This window comes from Sorex araneus, chromosome 4, assembly GCF_027595985.1.
Source record: "Sorex araneus isolate mSorAra2 chromosome 4, mSorAra2.pri, whole genome shotgun sequence".
Classification (NCBI taxonomy): Eukaryota; Metazoa; Chordata; class Mammalia; order Eulipotyphla; family Soricidae; genus Sorex; species Sorex araneus.
Genome location: NC_073305.1, coordinates 16,105,027 through 16,127,932, shown reverse-complemented (window position 1 = coordinate 16,127,932; position 22,906 = coordinate 16,105,027). Strand labels below are relative to the sequence as shown.

Below are 22,906 nucleotides of genomic sequence, written 5' to 3'. Positions count from 1 at the left end.
TTATTCAGTAAAGGACCATAAATCCATTGCAAGATGGATTTCTCAGGGGCTTGCATATTTACCATTACCAAGAATGAATCTTAATGCAGTCACACAGACTGAACCCCAAGTAATGGAACACACACACACACACACACACACACACACACACACACATGCTCGCACACACACACGCACACACCTATGGTTCTTTCATTGCCCAAATAACAGTCATTTGTCACAGGGTATGTTATTTTTCATTCTTTTTTATTTCTTCTTTAGAAAAAAAAAAGCATCAAAAGTATGGTCTTCAAAGGAAAGGGAATCTTTATGGACAGTAAATGGAGTACAAATGCATTACATTGCCTTTCATTATAGCCACGAGATAGCATGCACATTTTCTTTGGCATTTGAAAAGGGCAAAATAGGGAAAGTACAAAATTATATTGGGACTAAAAAAGAAAATTATTTCAAAAATTAGAGTCGAAAGTGTCCTCTTTAAGTGACCTTGTGTCTCTTTATGACTAATTTTTAACCAATTACTTTGACTCTTGGGAGAATTATAGGGCTTCCAGAAAGAGGTCTTATAATTAACAGAAATACACAGGAGGGGGTAGTGTCTACCGAGGTGTGCCCCAGAAACTGCTCACGCCTGAGGCTGGGGTTCAGCCCTGTATCTGGTCACGTGGGACACACACGTGGGGACTCGGCCACTCTGGGCTTCTCAGTGATCAGGGTGTGCTTTTGTGATGGGGAGAAGACAGAGCCACCGTCAACTGATTTCCCGAGAGTGGGGTGTAGTTACATCAGAGCGGGCGTGGAGGGCTTTGTCCCATGGAGGGCCTTCATCATCTCGGGAGATGGAAAGGGACCCTGCTCTTCACTCGCAGCGGCTGGCCTGCTCCCCTCCTTCATCTGATTTCTGCCTGTAGCTTCCCCAGGTGTTTGGAGAACATGATTAGCCCTCCTAAGCCCCCACCTCCTCCCCCTGCCCCCCCCCAGGAGTTGTCCAGCCTCACTGAGAGACTGCCTTAATTTATTCCTCCCATTCTCCCCTCTCACTCTGGAGTGACACCCTTTGCTGCTGTGTTGAAGTTTCAGGATTCACTGTTAATTATTGTGTTTGCACTTTCCAATCTAATATGCCAGTGCAAAGCCACATCCTCTTGGGGAAAGAGAGTTCTTTTCCAATCCACACCCCTAAATGGCTTGCCTTGTTACTCCTGTTCCCTCCCAGCTCAGCCCGGGCTTTTATCCCAGAGGAGAGGGGTGGAGGGGAGAGTCCTTATTGTTCCTCTGAGGGCTCATTTCCCCAGCTTTATAGCTGTCCTTGATTGCCTGGGTCTTCTCCTAGGTTCTATTTTCTTTTTAAATTTCCCACCGCCCCCCTCCTCTGAGAGAGGGAATTAGCATATGAGTGGTTTCCAGCCTTTCTCATAAGCCGATTGGAATGGCTGCGCACAGCCAGCAGGTACCCCAAAACATGCAAGCCAGCAGGTACCCCAAAACACGCAAGCCACAGGTACCCCAAAACACGCAAGTACACAAGCACTGCATTTCCCTGACATTTCCCATTGATCTTACAACATATGCAAATTCAACAGCACCATGAAATGCCTGTATTTGCCTTAAAGATCAGTAGCGGCCTCCACCTTCCACACATTAAAAAAAGGACCCTATGAGGCTTTCTCCCACAGACTTGCAGGAGGCTGATGGCAACCCCCGGCTATTTGGAGGCCATAGGCCCACTGTCACTGTCACTGTCATCCCATTGCTCATCAGTTTGCTCGAGCGGGCACCAGTAACGTCTCCATGCTAAGACTTGTTGTTACTGTTTTGGGCATCATAGACATTTCTGTGGCTAATTATTTTGCAGTCAGATTTTGGTGTTTTGAGAGCCCACATTAAATTTTGGAATTCAGATCATCTTACTTTAAATATTCCAGGATTGCAGGGACCAGGGTGATAGCACAGCAGGTAGAGCCTTCACCTTGCACCTTGCTGACCCAGGTTCAACCCCTGGCACTCCATGTGGTCTCCTGGGCCCACCAGGAGTGACCCCTGAATGCAGAACCAGGAGTAAGTCTGGAACACTGTTGGATGTGGCCCAAAAGTCAATAAATAAACGAATAAATAAATAATAAAGTAAATATTCTGGGATTGCTAGCAAAACCTTTTTTATCCTTTCTTTTTTAATCAGAGAAAACGTAAATGGTGTGTGGTTTTTGAGTTGAGAAAAGCCGTAATGAGCATTACCAGACCTAGGCCCTAGGAAGATGAGACCTAATTGGATTTTCCATTTTAGCTATGAATGCAGTAGCAGGTGAGAAATAACTTTAGCTCCATGTAAGTACATTATTAGCGATTTCAGCATTCTTGAGATTTTGATATAATGATTATCTCTATAATCTAGCTATTTTCTATAATTTTTAAATGGTTGGAATATGGGACCATTTTTCAAAGAGGTAAATGCTATAAATATGATTTAGTGGAGTACATCATTTCATTTGCTTCCTATTCATCCACCATGAGTTGCGGCTCAAAATGGCTATGAGGATTTTAAAAACCAAATTAGTTACTCGCATTCAGACAACACCTGTTTCTGAAGGTCTGAGAGCACTTTTGCTTCATGCTTGTATATGTTAAGTATTAGCATTGATTCTCATTATGTCCTCATGATGGCTGTTTTTGTTGTTAATATTTGTGGAAAACATTGCACGTTCAGCAGAGTTTTGGGGCGTCGTCTCTTTGGTAGCTGGAATGTATCCCTTTCTGCTTTACTTCCTCACCTTACTCTGGCAGCCTTGGAAAATTTGGTGTGCGAGCAGATGTATGACTTCTGGGTGCAGGCATGGAAATGGGTATTAGCATACACGTCCTGTCTCAAGTCTCATGGCTCAGAATGATACCATGTAATTCAGCTTACAGGCCTTGGAGTTTACTTCAACATCTTTATTTTATTTATTTATTTATTTATTTATTATTGAATGAATCACCATGAGATACAGCTACAAAACTTTCATGGTTGAGTTTTGGTCAAACAATGATCGACCACCCATCCCTCCACCAGTGCACATTCTCCACCACCTATGTTCCCAGTATTACCTGCCCCCCACACACACACATGCCTTCCCAACTCTCCCCTTGCCTCTATGGCAGACAATTTCCCCCATACTCTCTCTACTTTTGTTTTATTTATTTATTTATTTGTTTGCTTTTTGGGGTCACACCTGGAGATGCACAGGGGTTACTCCTGGCTCCGCACTCAGGAATCACCCCTGGCGGTGCTCAGGGGACCATATGGGATGCTGGGAATCGAACCTGGGTCTATTCCAGCTGCCTTCTCCCCCCCCCACTCATGAAACAGGCTGCCAACTGTGGAGCAATATTGCTGGCCCTTGTGTCTACTGTCCTTACTTGGGTGTCAGTCTCATGTTATTTTATATTCCACAAATGAGTGCAGTCCTTCTGTGTCTGTCCCTCTCTTTCTGATTCATTTCACTTAGCATGATACTCTCCAAGGCCATCCACTTATAAGCAAATTTCATAACTTCATCTCTCTTTACAGCTGCATAGTGTTCCATTGTGTAGATGTATTGAAGTTTCTTTCACCATTCATCTGTTTTTGGCCACTTGGGTTAAAGAATCCTGAGAAAGAGAGAGAGAGAAACAGAGAGAGAGAGAGAGAGAGAGAGAGAGAGTGAAAGTGCCTGCCATAGAGATAGGCTTGAGAGGGGGAGGGGTAGTGGGAAGGAAACTGGGAACATTGGTGGTGGGAAATGTGCACCTGTAGAGGGATGAGTATTGGAATATTGTATGACTGAAACGCAACCATGAACAGCTTTGTAACTGTGCATAAAAAAAAAATTCTCAGAATTCTTTAGGCATTGCCATCGTCCCAGTCCCTGCCATGGTTAGATTTTTGAGACCAGAAAGCTGGTTATCCACAAACTGCCATTGCAAATTCTTTGCCCCACCCCTTCATTCAGCTGGTGGGATCTTGGCAGTGTTTAAGCTCATTGGTCCTTGAGCGCCTCACTGGATTGTATTCCTCGTGCTCCCTCAAAACAATCAGAATGTCCTTTTCAGGTGTCTTGTGTCTTCTAAGGTCGGGGCCTCAGAAAGAATGAGATGGGCACAGTTCTTGGTCTTGGTGGAGGTTTATAACTTCACTAACATTGATATTTCCATTCTCCGACTTCTATAGTTTCAGCACCCAGACGGTTGCTGCACGCAACCTGCATTGTAGGAAAACCAAAAGGTCCATCTGGGGCGAGGAATGTAACCCTGTGGAGTGACTGCTTCCGTGTTTGGTCCTTGACACTGAAGAGGGAGAGGGGGATCCCACTTTTCTTACGAAGAAATGTTTACAAGCCCATCTCTCCCGCCCCCCATTTAAAATCAATTTATCATCGGCATGCCGTATCTTAGGATATCTAGGGTATGACTTTTGCTTGTTCCCGAATGTGCCTTGGACTCACCACACCCAACACCCCCTCATCAGAAAGACCCTTCCACACTTTCCTCCCAACCACTCTCTCTCCCTCCACTCTTCACCCCTTGAGTCTTCACCAGGGCTAGGAGTCAGTTCTGTTGTTCCTCGCTGATGAGGTTGTATATCACTTCTTCATATGATAAATCAATCATGTGGCACAGTAGCTACTGTTTAGTGATGGTCCTGACTGGTCTAAGTTCCTGCATGGTGCTTTCTAATATACATGATCTTTATTCCCGAAGACCAAGGCAGGGGAGATGCACCACTGAGCAGTGCGCGTCCAGAGTGCCACACCCTGTGATTCTTGGGGGACCAGGGGACCAGGAACTGAACCCAGGTTTGGGCCATGCTAGTCTTAATGGCTGCCACTTGCTCCCAGCCTCTGTTGATTCATTTTTATGCTAATATCGTGCTATTTTGATTATAGTAGGTTTTCTGTGTGCATTAATATCAAGTAGAACACTCTTCTTTTTTTAGGATCTTGGCAACTTGTGCTCAATGATTTTTCTGTATAGTCTAAAAGTAATTTTCTCCAGTTCCCAGTAAACACGGTGGAAATTGTAATTACATTTACATACTAATTTGAGAAGAATTTCCACCATGTGTTTTCAAGAACATGGAGTTTAAAATTGTTGTCGGAAGTGAAATTTTATTTTAGAGCTCTGTGATCATTCTGAAAATTCTGTGTACATAGTTACCAGAGTGGGGATACACATACCCAAGTGGGAAGAGAGCTGACAATTCTATTCACACTTATTTTTATAGAAATCTTAGGAAGGAAATGATGCCGGGTAATATTAAAGAGCCAGGTTGAAGGCCAGAGATCATCTGTCTGGGAGAGCAGGAGGAGGACCTCAGAGAGATAGGGTTCATAGAATCATGGAGACAGGGTTCAGAGGAACACTTTTAATTGAGAACAGTGAAGTGAATTGGAGAATTAAAAAAAAAAATTCTTTAACTGAATTAACCCTCATGTAATGTACACATGGCTTGAAAAAATTCCTGTAAAGTGACTGCAGAGCAAGGAGAATACTAGTAATTTAAATGTAAAATCCCACCCCACCCCCTGAGTTTTCTCTCTCACTCACACAACACAAACACATTTATAAACTCACACACACACAGACACACACAGACACACAGACACAGACACACACACACACACACACACACACACACACGGAAAATGACTGCATTGATGACGCATCTCTTACCGTTGCTTTGCAGCAAAATTTGAAAACCCAAGCCTGCCTATTTAGGTCTGACAGGAAAAGATGGTCACGAAGACATTTTGAAATGTGCATTTTATTGCCTTGATCCTAATCAGTAAATCTCACTATAAATGTTTGCCTTCCGAGGGAGATAGCTTAGGGACAGGACATGTGCCTTGCATGCGAGGACCCGAGCTTCATCCCCTGCCCTCACTGGCTCCGAGCACTGGCCCCGGGAGCCCTCACCTACACTGGAACCAAGTACTGAGCCGCCGACTCAGGTCAGCAAAGCATCACGGAAGTAATCCCTCAGTCCCCTAAACACTTCTTCAGACTCGCTCCCCCAAAGTATATTTATACCATGAAATAGAATTTTAATGATACAAACCTACCCAATCAAGTTTTTTTCTTACTCCATCCATTTCTCACCTTTTCAAATGCTTTTTCACCTCTGTGATTTTGGGGGAGAACCCTTTGAAGGGGGCCAACTGGGCAGTGGGCCGATGGAAGAACCCATGAATGCTATTCTGTTCAGGTCCTGCACTGCCAGGGCTCATTCGGTCACTTTGGCAGTGTTGGGGGCCTCCAGGCCACACCCAATGATGTTCAAGTGACCGAGCGGTATGACAGAAATTGAACTCAGGTCTGGCACAAGCTTACCTGCTGTGTTTCCTGGTCCCTCTGGTGTTTTGTCAACGGAGGCTGTTGGTACGGTGGAGGATACAGGAGCTGTTTACTGGCCAGATGTGTCATCAGAAACTTAGAAACCACTGACTGACAAGGCTGCTGGGTCCCACCTGTGGTTCCGGAAGCACCCAGAGGCCTGACGATCATCACGTGGTCCACTCGCCTACAACTTTGGGGTCTCCTGGCAGTGTCTTGGAAATGCAGATCCCCAGGCCCCACACAGTCCTAGAATCACAATCTGCATCTTCCCGTGATTCTTGGTGATCCATTTGCACCCTAAGGTTTGAAAACAGGGTGAAGGTATTTAGTGGTAAACTATGATATAGTCACTTGCTCCACATGGCTATATAGATTGAATTAAAAGGAAATAATTTTTAATTAAAAAAATTTTTTTCAATTGAGTCACCATGAGATACACAATTACAAAGTTGTTCATGGTTGGGTTTCACGGGTTTCAGTCATACAATGTCCCAACACCTGTCCCTCCATCACTGCACGTTTCCCACCACCAATGTCACCCTACCCCCGGCCTCTGTCTCTCTCTCTGTCTCTCTGTCTCTGTCTCTGTCTCTGTCTCTCTGTCTCTCTCTCTCTCTCTGTCTCTCTGTCTCTCTCTCTCTCTCTCTCTCTCTCTCCCCACCCTGCACTTTCCCTCCCCCCTTTTGGGGTTTGCAACACAGATACTGAGAGGTTATTATGTTTGTTTGCTTTCTTTTTGGGTCACACCTGGTGATGCACAGGGGTTACTCTTGGCTCTGCACTCAGGAATTACCCCTGGCTGTGCTCGGGGGACCATATGGGATGCTGGGAATCAAACCCAGGCCGGTCACGTGCAAGGCAAACGCCCTGCCCACTATAATATCACTCCAGCCCCACGTTTGTTCTTAAAGGAAATAATTTTTACAAACCAAGTCCTCACTGGTACCAGCCACCTTTTCAGTGCTCTGGAGCAACGAGCACGTCAGGGCTGCTGAAAGGGGGGGTGGAGGTATAGGAGAGGCCCTGTGTGACAAGATCTCAAAGGAAATGCGGAGTAGGCTTTTACTTAGAACGTGCACTTTCAATGCCGATGAGAAGAGACGTCATGCCATTTGACCCGACCTGACCTCTGAACATCCTGCAACAGAACCTTCCTGGCTGCACAGAACATCCTGGCAGAACCTTCATTGCTGTTTCTGTTCGCCTATCCTGTGGGTCTTCTCAACCTGGACCACCAGGCGGGCTGGCTTGCTCTGCTGAGTGAGGGTTCAGCTTGTGGCCAGATAGAACCCGCTGTGCACTCTTGCTGCCGTTAGTCCGTTCCCCTCGGTCAGAGCAGCCTTTGCTTTGCCACTTTCCCAAGAAAGTAGAATCCTGCCCACATCTACCCTGGTGGGGGGTGGTGTTTTCCTGTTGCTGTGCTGGCGGAGTACTGGAATATTTCCACGGCCCCATTATACTTACACATGGATCTTTGGGGTCCTCGTGAGTTTGCTTTCCCTCTTGCCTTTTAAGGTCTGTGGTGAACTCCTTGTGTGGTGCAGCCGCTGCTGGCTTCCCTGCCAGGGAGCTGGCCTCAACTGTGAACAGCGAGACAGGATGTGGCTAGATTGCTCTAGAATAAACAGCCGTTGCTGGAGACGCAGATGCCCAGAGTGACACGCACCTCCTTGGCAGGTCACAGCTAAGAGAGTGTGTGGTTAAGTTGCCATTTGCATATCCTCCCCTTCATTTCTAGAACATTCTTGGTAATAGGTAGCAAATTCTGTCCCTCAGAAGTGGTGACTGTCTGTTGAGACCGTCTGTGATAAGAGGGAGGGGAAATGGGAGAAGACCCATCTATGCATTCGTTCTCTCTACCTGCTACTTCTGAGCTCACCTGATGGGCTCTATAGTCAGGAGCTTTCTATAAAGAATCACTAGAATTTTATTTTCGTGGGTTACCCCATCCCACGCATTTCTGAAGCGTTACATATTAGAGAAACTTTCAAACCCAGTTGCCTCATTTTGATGGGCATAGGGGAGGGGAAATAAGATGTGTTTGATCTCAAAAGGAGTCAGGGGAGGGTGATAAAAATGGTTGGAAATCTTTTCCCCACTGTCGTGAAAGCATTTCTGGGAAGAGGTGGTTTAAAGTTAACCCTGATATTCAACCACCACCAATTCAGGGTCAAAAATTCCTGAAATTTCTCTCCCATGCGTCTACTCCCTCTGCAGAAAACTTAGCTCAGCTTTCATATCTCCCCCCAAAAAAAGTATATGAAAAGAAATTTCATATTCTTCCCCCCTTTCTACATCGCACAAAATATCATCAGCTTAATCTTCCTAAACATCTCTTATCTTCATATCTCATTTCGTCCAAGTTCATGTGTGATTGCCCTTGACCACAGGAGGAAATCAACTCTCATTTGTTGTGATGAGTTACAGCAGCAAGCTGGCTTTCAGGGCTGGGAAATAGTTCAGCACTTTGGGTCTGTGCCTAGCACTTTGGGTCATGAGCCTGACCCTGGCTCACTGTTCCCAGGCATTGCCAGGCACAGTGTTGAGGGCCCCAGCACCTCCAGGGTGACCCAGGTGCCCCCTGTACCACAGGGTCCTGGCAGCATTGCATCTTTGGGCCCTCGTATGATCCACTGGTCCGTTGGCTGGGAATCCCTGGTAAAGCACCCAGGGATTTCTCAAAATTTCTCGTCAAATTTCTCGAGCAGTCTCAGTAACGCCTCCATTCGTCCTGGCCCTGAGATTTTAGAAGCCTCTCTCTACTCGTCCTTCCCAACGATACTGCATTGGATGCTCTTTCTGGGTCAGAGGAATGAGACCCAGGTTGTTACTGGTTTTGGCATATGAATACACCACAGGGAGTTTGCCAGGCTCTCCTGTGTGGGCAGGAAACTCCCGGTAGCCTGCCAGGTTCTCCCAGAGGGAGAAGTAGGCTATAAGATATTAAAAATAATAATAAGGTAAAATAACATTTTAAAATATGGGCTGGATTTCCACCCTTCTGCTGTAGCCACAGAGGACTTCACACAGAGATGCAAGAAGCTGCCTAGAAGAAAATAACATTAGACACTCCTGCCCAGTGCTCAAACTCTGAGGCTCGCGCATACATTCATTAGGCTGGTGTTACCTAGTCCAGCTGAGTTAAAACAACCAACCTTACCTCCATGCACATTTTACCTAGCTGAGCATTCTGTTATACAACTCATGTTTTCACCCTTCCCCCTACACACACACACACACACACACACACACACACACATACACAAACATGCACTCACACACACACACATACACACCACACACACACACACACATACACACACATGCACTCACACACATACACATACATACCACACACACACACACACACACAATATGTTTAATTTCTGTTCTCCCTCTCAGGAAGGTCCTTTTTGTCCTTTGTCTTGTGAATAGCCCACAGTACAGTTCCAAGGATTGCACACGTGTTGGCTTATTTTGAAATTTTCCTAATTACCCCTTTTTTCACTGGAAATGGGATTCTCTTACATCATCTGTTTTTATATGGCTCAGCTTTCCTCATAGATGTCTTGTGGATGGGACTCAACCTCAAAATCTCATGGCCAGTGGTCAAGAGAGTGCTGAATAGATGATGACCACATCTTTATGTTGTCTTTAGGCTTATATAGCCCAGTAAAACCGTTCTCTTTCATGGGCAAGTCTTTTTCAAATCTGTTGTTCACTTTTCTTCTAATTGCTCCTTTTAAAAATAAAATATGTTCCAATCATTCTACTTGAACCTGGTATAGCCTTGGGGAAAATATCTTAAAATTCCTTCCTGTTTCCCAGAAATAAAGAATTCATTTCTGTCAACTGACATTTAGTGATTCCCGCCCTCCCCCCACCCCCGTTGGAGAGGTGCCTAGTAATCTCAGTTTGTGTTTGTCACCGTTTCTTTCTGATTATTCCTAGATGAAGCAAAAATAGCTCTATTGATGATCTGCACATTCTCTCCTTTTCATAACTCAGTTCAAACTCTGCCTCATGTCCTGGGAAAAAGGAACTGTTTAAACTCCTGGCCTTTGAAGCTATCTCAGGGATTTATGAGTTGAAAGTGAGACGTTACATGTTTATTATTGAAAAGTAGTGTGTTCGGGTGGTTTTTATTCACATGTTTATTATTATAACGTATAGTTTATAATACTTTTTCACCAGGCATTTGTTAGTTTGAAGCCTGATTTTGAAATCAGATTCTGATTTGCCTGAGGCCGTAAAAACGTATTCAACTGACTGTTTGGGAGGGGGGTCAGGATCACGTGAGCATTAACCCAAGAGTGGGCCATCACTTTGCATATGTCAAGCACTCCTGAGTGTTACAGGGTGTGCTGGTAAGCATGTTCCTCCAGGGCTCAGAGAGGGGTTATGTTGGAGGCGGTGAGTGAGCAGATGGGCCTTGTAAGTGAGCTGGCATGGTTTACCCGGGCCACAGGCGCAGAGAAGAATCTGCTGCGTCACCAAGAGGGCCCAGTGATCCGGGTTGTGTTTGTGAGCTCGTCCTTCTGACTCTGATACAGCTAGATAGTCTGTTAACTCTTATCTTCTCCTTGACATCCTGCCTGGGGTGCCTCAGCTTGGAACTTTGACTCTGTAGCCGAGAGGCCAGTGATGGAGAGGTCAAGTTCAGTCTCAAATATGGGTGGCATATGGATCAGTGTTTGGGAGAGATAGCACAGTGGAGAGATAGCACAGGAACTGAGGTGCTTGCCATATGTGAGACTGACTCAGATTTGGTCCCCAGCATCACTTACGGTGCCCTGAGTACCACCAAGAATGATCCTTGAGCACAGAGCTAGGAATAAACCCTGAGCATGTCTGGGTGTGACCAAATACCCCCAAGGAATGTTTGGAGTCAAAATTTGACTGCTTTGGCTGATATAATAACAGAACAAGACATGATTTAATGGCTTCTTAAAAAAAAAAAAAGTGGTGTTGGGGAGCAAAAGGCTTTGGCAGTCCAGGCCTGGGATTCCTAGGAATGACAGTGTCATACCCCGCCTGGCTGACCAGAGCATATTCCTTCCCCATCATCCCATCTGTACTGTTATGACAGGACTCCAGTGACACCATTTGATTTGTCGCTGTACAGTGACCTCCCTCAAGGTGGACACAGGTGTCTCTGCAGCCACGCAAATCTCAGATGAGACTGTGAGGGCGACTCTGCCTCAGCTGTGTGTTTGAAATAAAATACAAGAGCCTATTTCTTGTGGGACAAGGAGACGATTCCAGTACCTTTCACCCGAACACAAATTGCCTGTAAATTGTGTGCTTGGATCAAAGCGAGATGCTTTCTCACTCATGTGGACCTTCGGGTTTGCAATCCTTAGTGTGACCTTCAGCCCCTGTGGCTGTCTGGGAAATAACCAAACAATTGGGGGGAGAAGGGGTTTCTGCGATGGGTGAGGATTGCTGGGTTTGACTCGAGTCTGGCTGCTTTAATTATGGTTGATGTTTGCATATGAGAAATGAGGTCGACAAGGCACAGACTAAGGTGGTCTTTTATCAGCAACTGAAACAAGTCTGACAACTGTGAACATTTGTGTTGACACTGAAGGCTCCTTACTCTCATATTTTACATGTAGAAAAGATTTGTGTGCAGATGCTCATTGTCTAAGTCCACTTTTATGTGTTTGTTTGAAAAGCATTTAAAAATTTTTTTCTCACTTGCTCACGTGGGCCCGTCCCATTTATAGGGCTGTCAAACAAGTGAGGATTGTTTGAGAGGATGAGAAGATTCTGGAAACAGAGTGGCAAGGCTTGCCCTACATTTGGGAGTTTACTTAAATGGCACTGAATTGCATGCTTGGAAATGGTTAAGATGGTAAATGCTGTGTTTTTTGTACTTTGTCACCATGAAAAAATTTAAAGGGGGAGGCCAGAGAGATAGTACAGGAGGTAAGGCACTTGCCTTGAGTATGTATCTGATCCCACCTGCAATCTTGACACCGCATATGGTCCCCTGAGCCCTGCCAGGGGTCATTTCTGAGCAGAGAGCCAGGAATAGTCCCTAAGCAATGCTAAGTATGGTCTACTCCTGCCCCCCAAATAAGTCAAAATTAAAAGGGCTGTGTGTCAGCAGTAGAACGCATGACACATAATATGTTGATTCTTAGCACAAAAAAATAGAGGCAGACTGTTAATGTGAAAAATGTTGGCAGTCCTTTTGGATTTTCCTGAGAAAGGAGGCTTAGAGAAAGATTCTCATCCCCCTCTTCAACTCTGGGTCCTTTTCTTGGAGCTTGGTCATCTGTTGGACATAGGAGTTGCATGATGGGTCCTTCAAGTCAATATCACTGTTTTTCTGTCCGGTGCACTTGCTCAGCTACTTCCCAGGGATGGTCCCCAGAAGTGTGGCACAGACATCACACCCCATGTATGCCATGCTCCTCCACCCTGCGTGCACAGGGGAATTATAGGGGAGTTTCCTTTGCCCAGGCCAGATGCCTCATCCCAGTGGAATGGGGTTCAACCTGGATCCTGTGAGCACTTCTCAGTGTAATCCAGGGTTAATCTCTGGCCTGGGGGATACCCCACCCGTGGCACTGAGTCCAAGGCTATTCTCTGCGTGATGTCTGTGCCAAAAGTTGGGGCATATTCAAGGAAATGATTCTTTCCCACCCCCCCTCCCCAGATTCAGTTATTTTGATGTTGCAATTTTAGGTGTCTCTTATATAACGAGGGTAGTCAGGGAGAACTCTAGAGACACGGACCCAGAACAAATATCACATAATGAAGCCAATCCTCCATGGTAGATGATGGTCTTTCCTTTCTTTTAGTGCTCAGGGATCACTCCCGGTGGGGTTCAGGGGATCATAGGGGCACCAGGGTCAGCCCGAACACAGCCTGGGTCAGCCACATGCAAGGTTATACCTGCTGTACTCTCTCTCCAGCCCCATCTTTCTTTTTTCAGAAAATTGTGTTTTTTAAAGAATTGATATATATATATATACATATATATGTACATATATATATATGTATATACACATATTTGTCATGGGGCCACATGCAGGGAGCACATGTAGTGCCAGGCATCAAACCCGAGGCTCCATGTACATGTGTGCCACCACCCCGGCCCCTTCACCCTTTCTCAGAAAATATTTTTTTTTTTTGACGAATTTCAAAGTTAACAAAAAAGTTACAAAGACACAGCAGCCTTTCCATGGGCCCTGCACCAAGATTCTCCTAGCGGGAATACCTTGCCTTACCAGGGAACACTTAGTGGAATGAAAATGTTGACCCCAGGGCTTGCTACTGTCCACCAAATTGCGGGTCTGACTGCGATCCCATCGGTTTCTCCCTCGGTGCCATCTTTCAGTTCTGGGACTTGCTCCAGGACCTCGCACTGCACGGGTTGTCACGTCGTGATGGCTTTTAAAAACGTAGCTGATGTCTTAGCTGCTTCTTCTCCGGGACTATTCTGGTTTTTATTTTTTTTCCAACAGTCTTGTTAGTGCTCTGCTGCTACACGCCCAGAATTTGAATTCATTTTGTCCTGCTTTTCAGTACGGCACTTTTCTGCTCAGTAATAGCCTCTCAGTCCCTCTTCCTTCCTTTCAAATAATCCCCTTGGAATGGCTGACCTTAACCTGCCCAGCTCTCCAGTGCTATGCAAAAATTGGTGAGGGGGCTGGGGGGGCGTGTGGAGGGGGAGGGATGGGGGGTGCGTGTGGGGCTGGGTACAGCAGGAAGGAGGAGAGGAGGGCGTGTGGCTTCGGGATATTTCTGAGAAATGACCCAACAGCAAAGATGTTTTCTTTCTTTGCTAGGATCCAAGCAATTCACAACCCAAATTGACAGATTAATTTGACAATCAGCCCAGTTGACAGCATGATCATATACTGAATGCAAACTGATTTGTCACACCCCAGGAGGGAGTTAAACCCACTTCCTTCTTGGAATTCCAAGAGGATAAGTAAGTTGAAGAATTGATTGTGAATTCCTTCACTGGGGCAATTGACCCGATGGTCTCCTCCCCAGCCTCCTTACTTGCTTCCTTGGTTCTGCTTCTCCATCAGGACTGTATCACTGTATCACTGTCATCCCCTTGTTCATTGATTTGCTCGTGTGGGCGCCAGTAACGTCTCCATTCGTCCCTGTCACATGCTAGTGAAGCTTGATGGTGTACTGGGGGCTCTTTCAGGATCAGGGGAATGAGGACCGTCATTTGTTACTGTTTTGGGCATATCCAGTATGGTAGCTTGCCAGGCTCAGCCCTGTGGGTAGGATACTCTTGGTAGCTTGCCAGGCTCTCTGAGAGGGACTTTGTTTCAATGTCCCCAATAGGACATTAAAAAAAATTTTTTTTTCTTCCTTCCTGGTTGCTCCCTCTTCACCCACCTGTTCCTTTCTCCCATTTCTCTCCAACCTTTTTCATGGCAGAAGAAACCCCAAACCTAAGCCCTTGACTGTTGCTTTTCTGCATCCATTGTGATCTCATCCCAGCTCATGTTTTACCATCTGGAAGCTGATGACTCGCAAATTTACATCTCCCACTCCCTCTCTCCAAGTCCAGATTCACATATATATTTAGCCAGAGCTTCCACACATCTCTCTGTGGATATGGACTAAATCTGTCACCCTTGATCCATCGGAAACTGTATTTTTGATCTCACTCCCCAGCCCCTCACATCTGCCCCACCCACAGTTGTCCCCATTTGACTTTTGGTAACTTTGTCCATTGTCCCAGCTGCCGGGGAAGAAATCCTTCTGCTCTCTTTTACACCCCACCACCTGGAGATAAGGAAGTGTTGAAGGCTCTTGCCTTCAAAATGTCTCCAGAGCCCAGCAATTCTCGCAGCTGCTGCATCACTCTCGGTGCACGTTGAGTTGCTGCATCACTCTCGGTGCATGTTGAGTTGCTGCATCACTCTCGGTGCACGTTGAGTTGCTGCATCACTCTCGGTGCACGTTGAATGGCTGCATCACTTTCGGTGCATGTTGAGTTGCTGCATCACTTTTGGTGCATGTTGAGTTGCTGCATCACTCTCGGTGCACGTTGAGTTGCTGCATCACTTTTGGTGCATGTTGAGTTGCTGCATCACTCTCGGTGCACGTTGAGTTGCTGCATCACTTTTGGTGCATGTTGAGTTGCTGCATCACTCTCGGTGCACGTTGAGTTGCTGCATCACTTTTGGTGCATGTTGAGTTGCTGCATCACTCTCGGTGCATGTTGAGTTGCTGCATCACTCTCGGTGCATGTTGAGTGGCTGCATCACTCTCGGTGCATGTTGAGTTGCTGCATCACTCTCGGTGCACGTTGAGTTGCTGCATCACTCTCGGTGTACATTGAGTTGCTGCATCACTCTCGGTGCATGTTGAATTGCTGCATCACTCTCGGTGTACATTGAGTTGCTGCATCACTCTCAGTGCATTTTGAGTTACTGCATCATTCTCGGTGTACATTGAGTTGCTGCATCATGCTCAGTGCACTTTGAGCCTGATCATCTCCTGCTTGAACCACTCAGTCAGTCAGCTGCCCCCTACAGCTAGATCCTTTGCAAGGTAAAGCAGACCTGGAAGCTTCTCACTTGCACACCTCCCAGGTCATTGAGTCAAAGCCGTTGGCCTCAATCTGTCTCACTGGTCTTACTTTCTCCTCCTCCCCCTGCCCCTGGTTCACAGAGCTCCAGCTGTAGATTCCTCATGAGTGTGGTCGTAGGACCTTCACATTCACTATTCCCTCTGCCTGGAAGTTTGTGTCCTGGATACCAGTTCATCCAGCTCCCTCACCTCCTCTAGACCTTTATTGTAAACATCGCTTCCAATGAGGCCATTCTGATCATGTTCCTTCGAATTGCAGTTCTACAGCCCCACTCCTGGTTCTCCTTATCACGTTCCATTTCTTTCTCCTTGCACGCACATCGACCACCACTAAAATGCCCCTGGAAGAGCTCATGCATGTTTATTGTTGACTTCCCACCCCTTTCCACAGTGAGGGCAAGAGATGATGTTTCATCTGCTTGTTGGTGTAAGGCAAAGTAGTCAGTATGCAGAGCATAGTGGTAAGGTGGCTGGTGTTTATTGCAGAATGAGAAATGGTGTACTGTGAGGGGTGCTCGAAAGGTGAAGAAGGACCTACCCAATCTCAATAGGTCTGCAGGCGTAGGTATGTGTGGAATCTGGACCTTTTGCAACATCCTCTATGAAGAACTTGGTGTGCCCTTGCTGTATTTAATCTTCACAATGATGCTAAGAGAGAGAAACACCTAGTACTTTCATTTAGCATCCACAAAAAGTTTAGATAAATGGTCCAAAGACCCAGAGCTGGTAAGTGACTCACCCAGTTAGCTCTGGAGCCTGTACTTAGCCTCTAATGAATAAATGTGGAGGAATGATGGGGTCAGGGAGGGCCATAGAGAAGCATCTGTCAGTGTCCATGGGACTCGTCTCTGACCCGCTGCATTTCAGCTTGGAGTATCTACTGTTTATTTCCAGATAAGGAGTCTTTGGCTGGTCGTTAAGCCGGCATGTCCCACAATGCTGTCTGTGTTCCTCTTTTCCCTCACCAATTCCCAGCCTCTCCGTCCTTCCCAGAAGCGACGTCTTGGCTGCCTTTCAGGGGAAGTTTGGTGCTTTCCCCTTTGCTTTCCCAGGATGACACAAGGACACGAGCTTGTCCTGCACATAAGTGATGTTCCTCTAACCCTAACACACTCTCACAAACACACCCACCCACACTCATGTGTGGGAAAACTCATGCACACACACACATGTGCTGTACATGCATGTCCACACACAGGGATGGCAAGTGCCTGAGAGTTTAGCAGAGTTTCAGGACCGCTCTTCTTCCTGAGGAACTTGATAAATTGCAGAGCACCTGTTCCCTCAGACCGTGGTCCCCTGGAAATCCAGGCCACGGTTGCCTCTGCTTTCAAAGACGCAGGACACTCATCTTCTGACAGACGCTGCCTCCAGTGTCTGCATCTTATGGGACTGGCCTTCCCCCAGCATGGGGGGCTGCTCCTGAGGTGAAGCTGGGAGCACATCTATCACTTCTCTGAGCTCTGTAAGAAATTGTCACAGACTCAGCGACTCACGGCACAAGCAGTTTCTGCCCATTTTCTGGGTTCTCTGCCGGGGTCTTGTCAGGCTGTAACAGAGCTGGGCTGTGGTCTCATCAGAAGCTCGGCCAGGCAAAGACCCGCTTCCGTGTGCCCTGGCTTGTTGGCAGCGTTGATCATCTCCTCAGAGCGGTAGAACTGAGATCCCTGTTTCTTGCTGGCTCTTGGTCAGTGTTGCCCACCATCCCCCTGCCATGTGCTCCTGTCATAACGTAACCTTAGTTCTTCACAACCCACGGGGGCCGTTTTTGGCGCCAGTCGCTGAGAAAATCTTAGAATCCCGAGTGAAATTTAAGAATAAAATCTTATCCCCTCTGCCACAGTGTGTTGGTCAGAGGCCTATGTAGGTCCTGTCCCCACAGAAGGGAGGGAAAGCACAAGGCAAAGAAGTCTAGGATTGGTAGGGAGGGGAGGGCGCGTCACCTGAGGGTGTGTCCACTTCCCTGCCCCTGCCAGTGCTCAGGAGCCCCAAACTCCCAGATATGATATTTTTTGTTGCTGTTCTTGTTTTGCTTATGTGGTGTGGAGAAGGGTTTCATGGGACTGTACCTCACATCCAGTTGTAGCTCAATGGCTTTAGTCCTTCAAGGGTCTTCATCCCCTCCCTTGACCTGTCAGTGTTAAATCCTTTCATTTTCGATGATCTGCTTTAAAGTGCAGGAGGGCCTCATCTCTTCCCACAATGTGCATCAGAACCTTCGCTTGGGTTTCTCAAGAGATCACAGACTCACGGGCCAGAGATTGTTTTCTTCATGGTTCCCCCAGGAAAGTTGTAATAATGCCCATCTTTGTTGAGCTGCTATACTACCTTCAGCTCCGCTGTAACAGAGCTAATGTTCCAGTGCAGTTAACCAAGAGTGTCTGCCTTCCAGAATTTATTCCAGAACCCAACGTGATCATTATTAAACTTGTGCAACAGTCATTCCTTGTGACTTGGGGCTGGAAATTCCTCACTTTTCCCTCCGCTTATCTCCTGGGCAGGGTGCTGAGGGGATAACTTATTTTAAATGATTATTGTTTTCCAACTGAATTCTTTAAAATATAAGTGGGTGAGTCTAGTAAATCTCACCAATTCAGCTAATGCTTATCACGTGGAATTTGCCCCCTCAGACTCTTCCCCTCCCGTGCCTGGCTTGGCTTGCAATCCCACACAATACAGAATATTTTCCACCAGGTCCTTTCTTTCAAAAAATCGGAGCCTTTTCTGCTCTCATTCCTCTAGAAACTCCCTTCCGTGAGGCCAGGAAGCACCGGAGGACAGGAGACTGGTCTTCCCAGGCGAGCTGAAGTGCAGACTTGGTTTATTTGTTTCCAATGGGTGCATTTTCAGTGTGAACAGTTTGGAGTCAGTTTGTTGTTTTGTCCTTCAAACGTGTGTGCCACCCATCCCTCCTCCTAAAAGGATCTGTCAGAAGGAAAATTAAAGTCAAAAGATGCTATTAACATTTGATTCCCTGATCACAGCCGGGTGCCTGGGGAGTACCCAATCTACTTTACTTCTTTCACTTTTGAATTTCAGGTAAATCATTCCCAGATAGTTAATGGGCACATAAATGGCTTGGGGTAAGGGGGATGGGGAGTGGGATGAACCCAGCCATGTTCAAGGACTGTTCCAGTCTCAGTGCTCCAGAGTGACCTCTGGTGGTACTCAGGGGAACCCTGTGCAGGATCAGGGATTGAACTGGGGCCATTGGGATCCAGGCAAGTGCAAGAACCCCAGCCATATCTCCCTGGACGCCCATAAATCACCTGCAATGACATAGGGGTTTTAGAAATTCTTTTTTAAAAATATCATGGCAGGTAGCATTTGGAAACTTCTTTTTTGATGAGGTAGGTGTGTCTCAAGTGCTTCTTGTGAAATGCCCACATTCAGAATGTTCCATGGAGAGGTGAGAGAGGGAGATGGCTAGGAGAACAAGAGCACCTACTCTGCCTGTGGGCGACCCAGGTTTGACCCCAAGCATCGCCAGAGATGGCCCCCAAATTTTTACAAAACCACATTTTCTGGGGTCCTCAGGGGCCTCCATGGCAAGCGCGCCTGCCTTGCAGGTATGAGGCCATGAGTGGGACCCCTAAACTCAGTTGTTTGGGAGCCTCGGCCCTTCTGTGCAGTGTGGGCCAGGTGTGAGGGAGCTCTGTGGCTGCCGTGCGCGGTGAGGCTGGGGCCGGGACGGTGCACCTCCGCGCACACCTCAGTGACTTCCAACAGGCACTGCAGCCTGAATATGTGGGAGCATCACACCCAGGCGTGCATGTCCTGCCCTGTCATCACAGCAGCAGGAAGGGAAAGACAGAGGGAAGAGGGTTCTGGCTTCACCAGCTCTCCTGGGCCCAGACAGCCTCCCCGCTGCCCCAAACCACCACTGAGGTAGCGATCCTCAGGAACAGGCAGAGAGGGCCCCACTCCCACTCCCCTCTGGAGAGCAGCTCTCTTAGGGCGGAGCCCTGGACAGAGCCCTTGAGCCTTCCTTGCTCTGACTGGCCCCTCAGGAGAAAGTCTAAGCGAGTCAAAAAGAGAGGGACAGATGTAGAAGGACCGCACTCATTTGTGGAATATAAAATAATAGGAGACTGACACCCAAGGACAGTAGACACAAGGGCCAGGAATATTGCTCCATGGTTGGAAGCTGCCTCGTGAGCTGGGGGAGAAGGCAGCTGGGATAGAGAGGGGATCACCAAGTCAATGATGGTTGGAGGGATCCTTCGGGATGGGAGATGTGTGCTGAAAGTAGACAATGGACTAAATGTGATAGCCTCTCAGTATCTATATTGCAAACCATTTGCCCAAAAGTAAAGAGAGATTCTGGGGGAAATTGTCTGCCATAGAGGTGGGAGGAGAGTTGGAAAGGGGTTGGGGGGAATATTGGGGATATTGGTGGTGGAGAATGTGCCCTGGTGGAGGGATGGGTGTTTGATCATTGTATGACTGAAACTCAAATATGAAAGCTTGTAACTGTCGATCACGATGATTCAGTTAAAAAAAAAAAGAGAGCATGTCCTGCCCGCTGAGCCGCAGTGCTACTTCCTGTTCAATTCCACCAGCCCGAGGAGTCACTTTACATCCCAACAGTTTTGTGCTTCCAGAAGTTCCTCAGCCCCACGTTTGTGTCATGTGGAGCCCTTCAGAGGAGTGGTGGGAAGTGACAGAGTGTCCTCTCGTGACTGCTTACCTCAGAAGCCTGAAGGTGTTTACCACAGACAAGCCTCTCTACCTTCCCCCCCACCCCAGAACTTCTGCTCCACTGGCCTCAGAGTCTTTTTGAGGCAGCTTTCATTTTCATAGATTTTTGCCAGAATCCCCTCTGTATAGCTGGACACTTCTCATACCTTTTTTTCAGGGACTGAAGAGATCACTCAGTGCTCAGGAGCCATTCCTGACCAGGACCCTAATTTTCTCCCAGCATCTTGTGGCCCCCTGACTAGGCCTGGCTCTGGTGACCCTCAAAACCTACCACATTGCTTGTTCCTGAACAATTCAGCCTGGTGCACCGGGTCATGGGGAGGGACCTCTGGGTGTCCCCTACAGCACGGGCGGGGCATCCCCCCCAATACAAACATGAAAAACCTAAAGTTTTGTTAAAGTCCAATTTTCCTATTTGAAATGGTACGTGGATACTTAAGGTCACTCTTCTTCCTCCCGTCCCGAGCCCTGCTCAGCCCAAGAGCTGCTGTAAGGGGGTGCTGTCCTCCGAGTCCTTTGCTTCCACCCTGGCAGATGGAAACTGGGCGGGGCATATGCCTCCCTGGGTCAGGCAGGGGTGAGGACAGGAGAGAAGGGTGCGAGGGAGAGTCCAAACCGTATGGTACACATTGTACCCAGGTTCTGTAATGATGTGTTTCAGCTAATGACACGTCTTGGAGGTCCTTTCATGATGGAGGTCTCTAGATAGCGTTCGAGTTGTTTACTATTAAGTTATTTTTCAGCAGTGCCTTCTGGCCCTTGCTTTCAGGAAAGAATTTGGGGTTTCATTAAACACCCAATGATTTTCTCCTTTAATCTAGCGCAACGTCTCGACCTTTGTGTGTGTTCTGCTCTCTCTTCAGATCTCAGAAGCCCGATCTTCACAACGACGGCTACGTCTTGGAATTAGATTGCTGTTCCTCCCTGGACCACCTGACGGACCAAAAGCTCATCCCCGAGTTTGTGAAGAAGGTGAACCCCGCGGTCAGATAGGAGGGAACGGGTTGGCGGAGTAGGCCGCCGAGTGATCGGGCTGAGGGCTGGCTCAGGGCTGCTCATCCGCCTGGGCCCCCTGTGCGGCCATGCAAGAGCCAGGCCTCGTCCAGCCCCGGCCTTTGGCTGGACTGGCCGCCTTTCTCCTGGGCTGGCGAGCGTCTTTTCCCCCCGCCCCCACCTCTTAGCACTTGTGCAAGATCAAGGGCTGATGGGCCTCTAGGCCAGCGGGACCCTCTGCTGGGACTCTGAGCTCCCATGGTGGCATGGGGTCTGCAGGGCTCACCTCAGCTCTGTTCCCAGGAGCCCACGTCCTGGCCTCTGTGGAACACACTAGAGTCCCCTGCCTGCTGGCATGGGATGGGGCCTGGGAAGGTCACCTCACTGCAGGACGTTTGCTTTCCTCCCAGAAACGTGTCCAGCTTCAGACTTCCCTAGCGCTGAGTGAGGTCTTCTGCCTAATTGTGGGGTCCACTTGTGCTTCATGGGACGGCGTCACTGCAGAAGGAATGCTTTGGCCTGACCTGGGGCTGGGTTCCCGGCACAGTGCTCACGCTCTCGTCCCTTACCCCCTCTCCTGGAGTAGGAGCCCATTTCTTGGCCTGTGGTGGTGAGGACGGGATGGCTTGGATCCGGTCATGAGCCAAATCAGTAACAGTAACAGTCAGCAACCAACTTGGACCAGAAATAGCCCGAAGTGCCGGGACACAGGAGACAGTATCACCCTAGTCCCCGCCCTCCACATGGATGAGTGTGAGGCAGGAGTCTGACAGGAGGGTCCCCAGCGAGGGGCCTGGAGTCGAGACACTCCTGACCTGGGGATGGGGCCCCCCTGGGGCAGGGTGAGATCCCTCCAACCCCAACACATGCTGCTCAAGAGCCTTCCGGAGAGAAAGGAGCGAGAGGGGGTGAGAGGGGGCCGAGACTCAGCTGTAAATGCAGTGAGAGACCACCGAGAAGTATTTTGCAGAAGAGGGAAACCATTGAATTGTCAATTTTTATTTATTTTGTTTTGTTTTGGAGGCAGGGGAGGATTAGTGGTGGTTTGGGTCACACCTGGCAGTGCTCAAGGCTGACTCCTGGCTCTGTGCTCAGGGCTGACTCCTGACTCAGTGCTCAAGGGTCACTCCTGGTGGGGCACAAAGGACCATGTGGGATCCTGGGGATCAAACCCAGGTTGGTCAGCCACATGCAAGGCGAGTGTCCTACCCTCTGTGCTATTGCTCTGGCCTCCTGTCACTTTCATTTGTTGGGGTAAGGAGGGTGGGGAGGGGATGCAGGTTTG

General features: G+C 47.8%; 1 protein-coding gene across 3 annotated transcripts in view; it reads left to right on the top strand.

Annotated features, from left to right (window-relative positions):
* The window catches only part of RFTN1 (raftlin, lipid raft linker 1), a 215,905-nt gene that overhangs the window by 104,170 nt on the left and 88,829 nt on the right, over positions 1–22,906 (top strand). For all 3 annotated transcript variants that reach the window (XM_055135488.1, XM_055135487.1, XM_055135486.1), the window contains exon 4: positions 21,492–21,600. In XM_055135488.1, the coding sequence (XP_054991463.1) occupies positions 21,492–21,600 (109 nt within the window). The remainder of the gene's footprint in view (positions 1–21,491; positions 21,601–22,906) is intronic.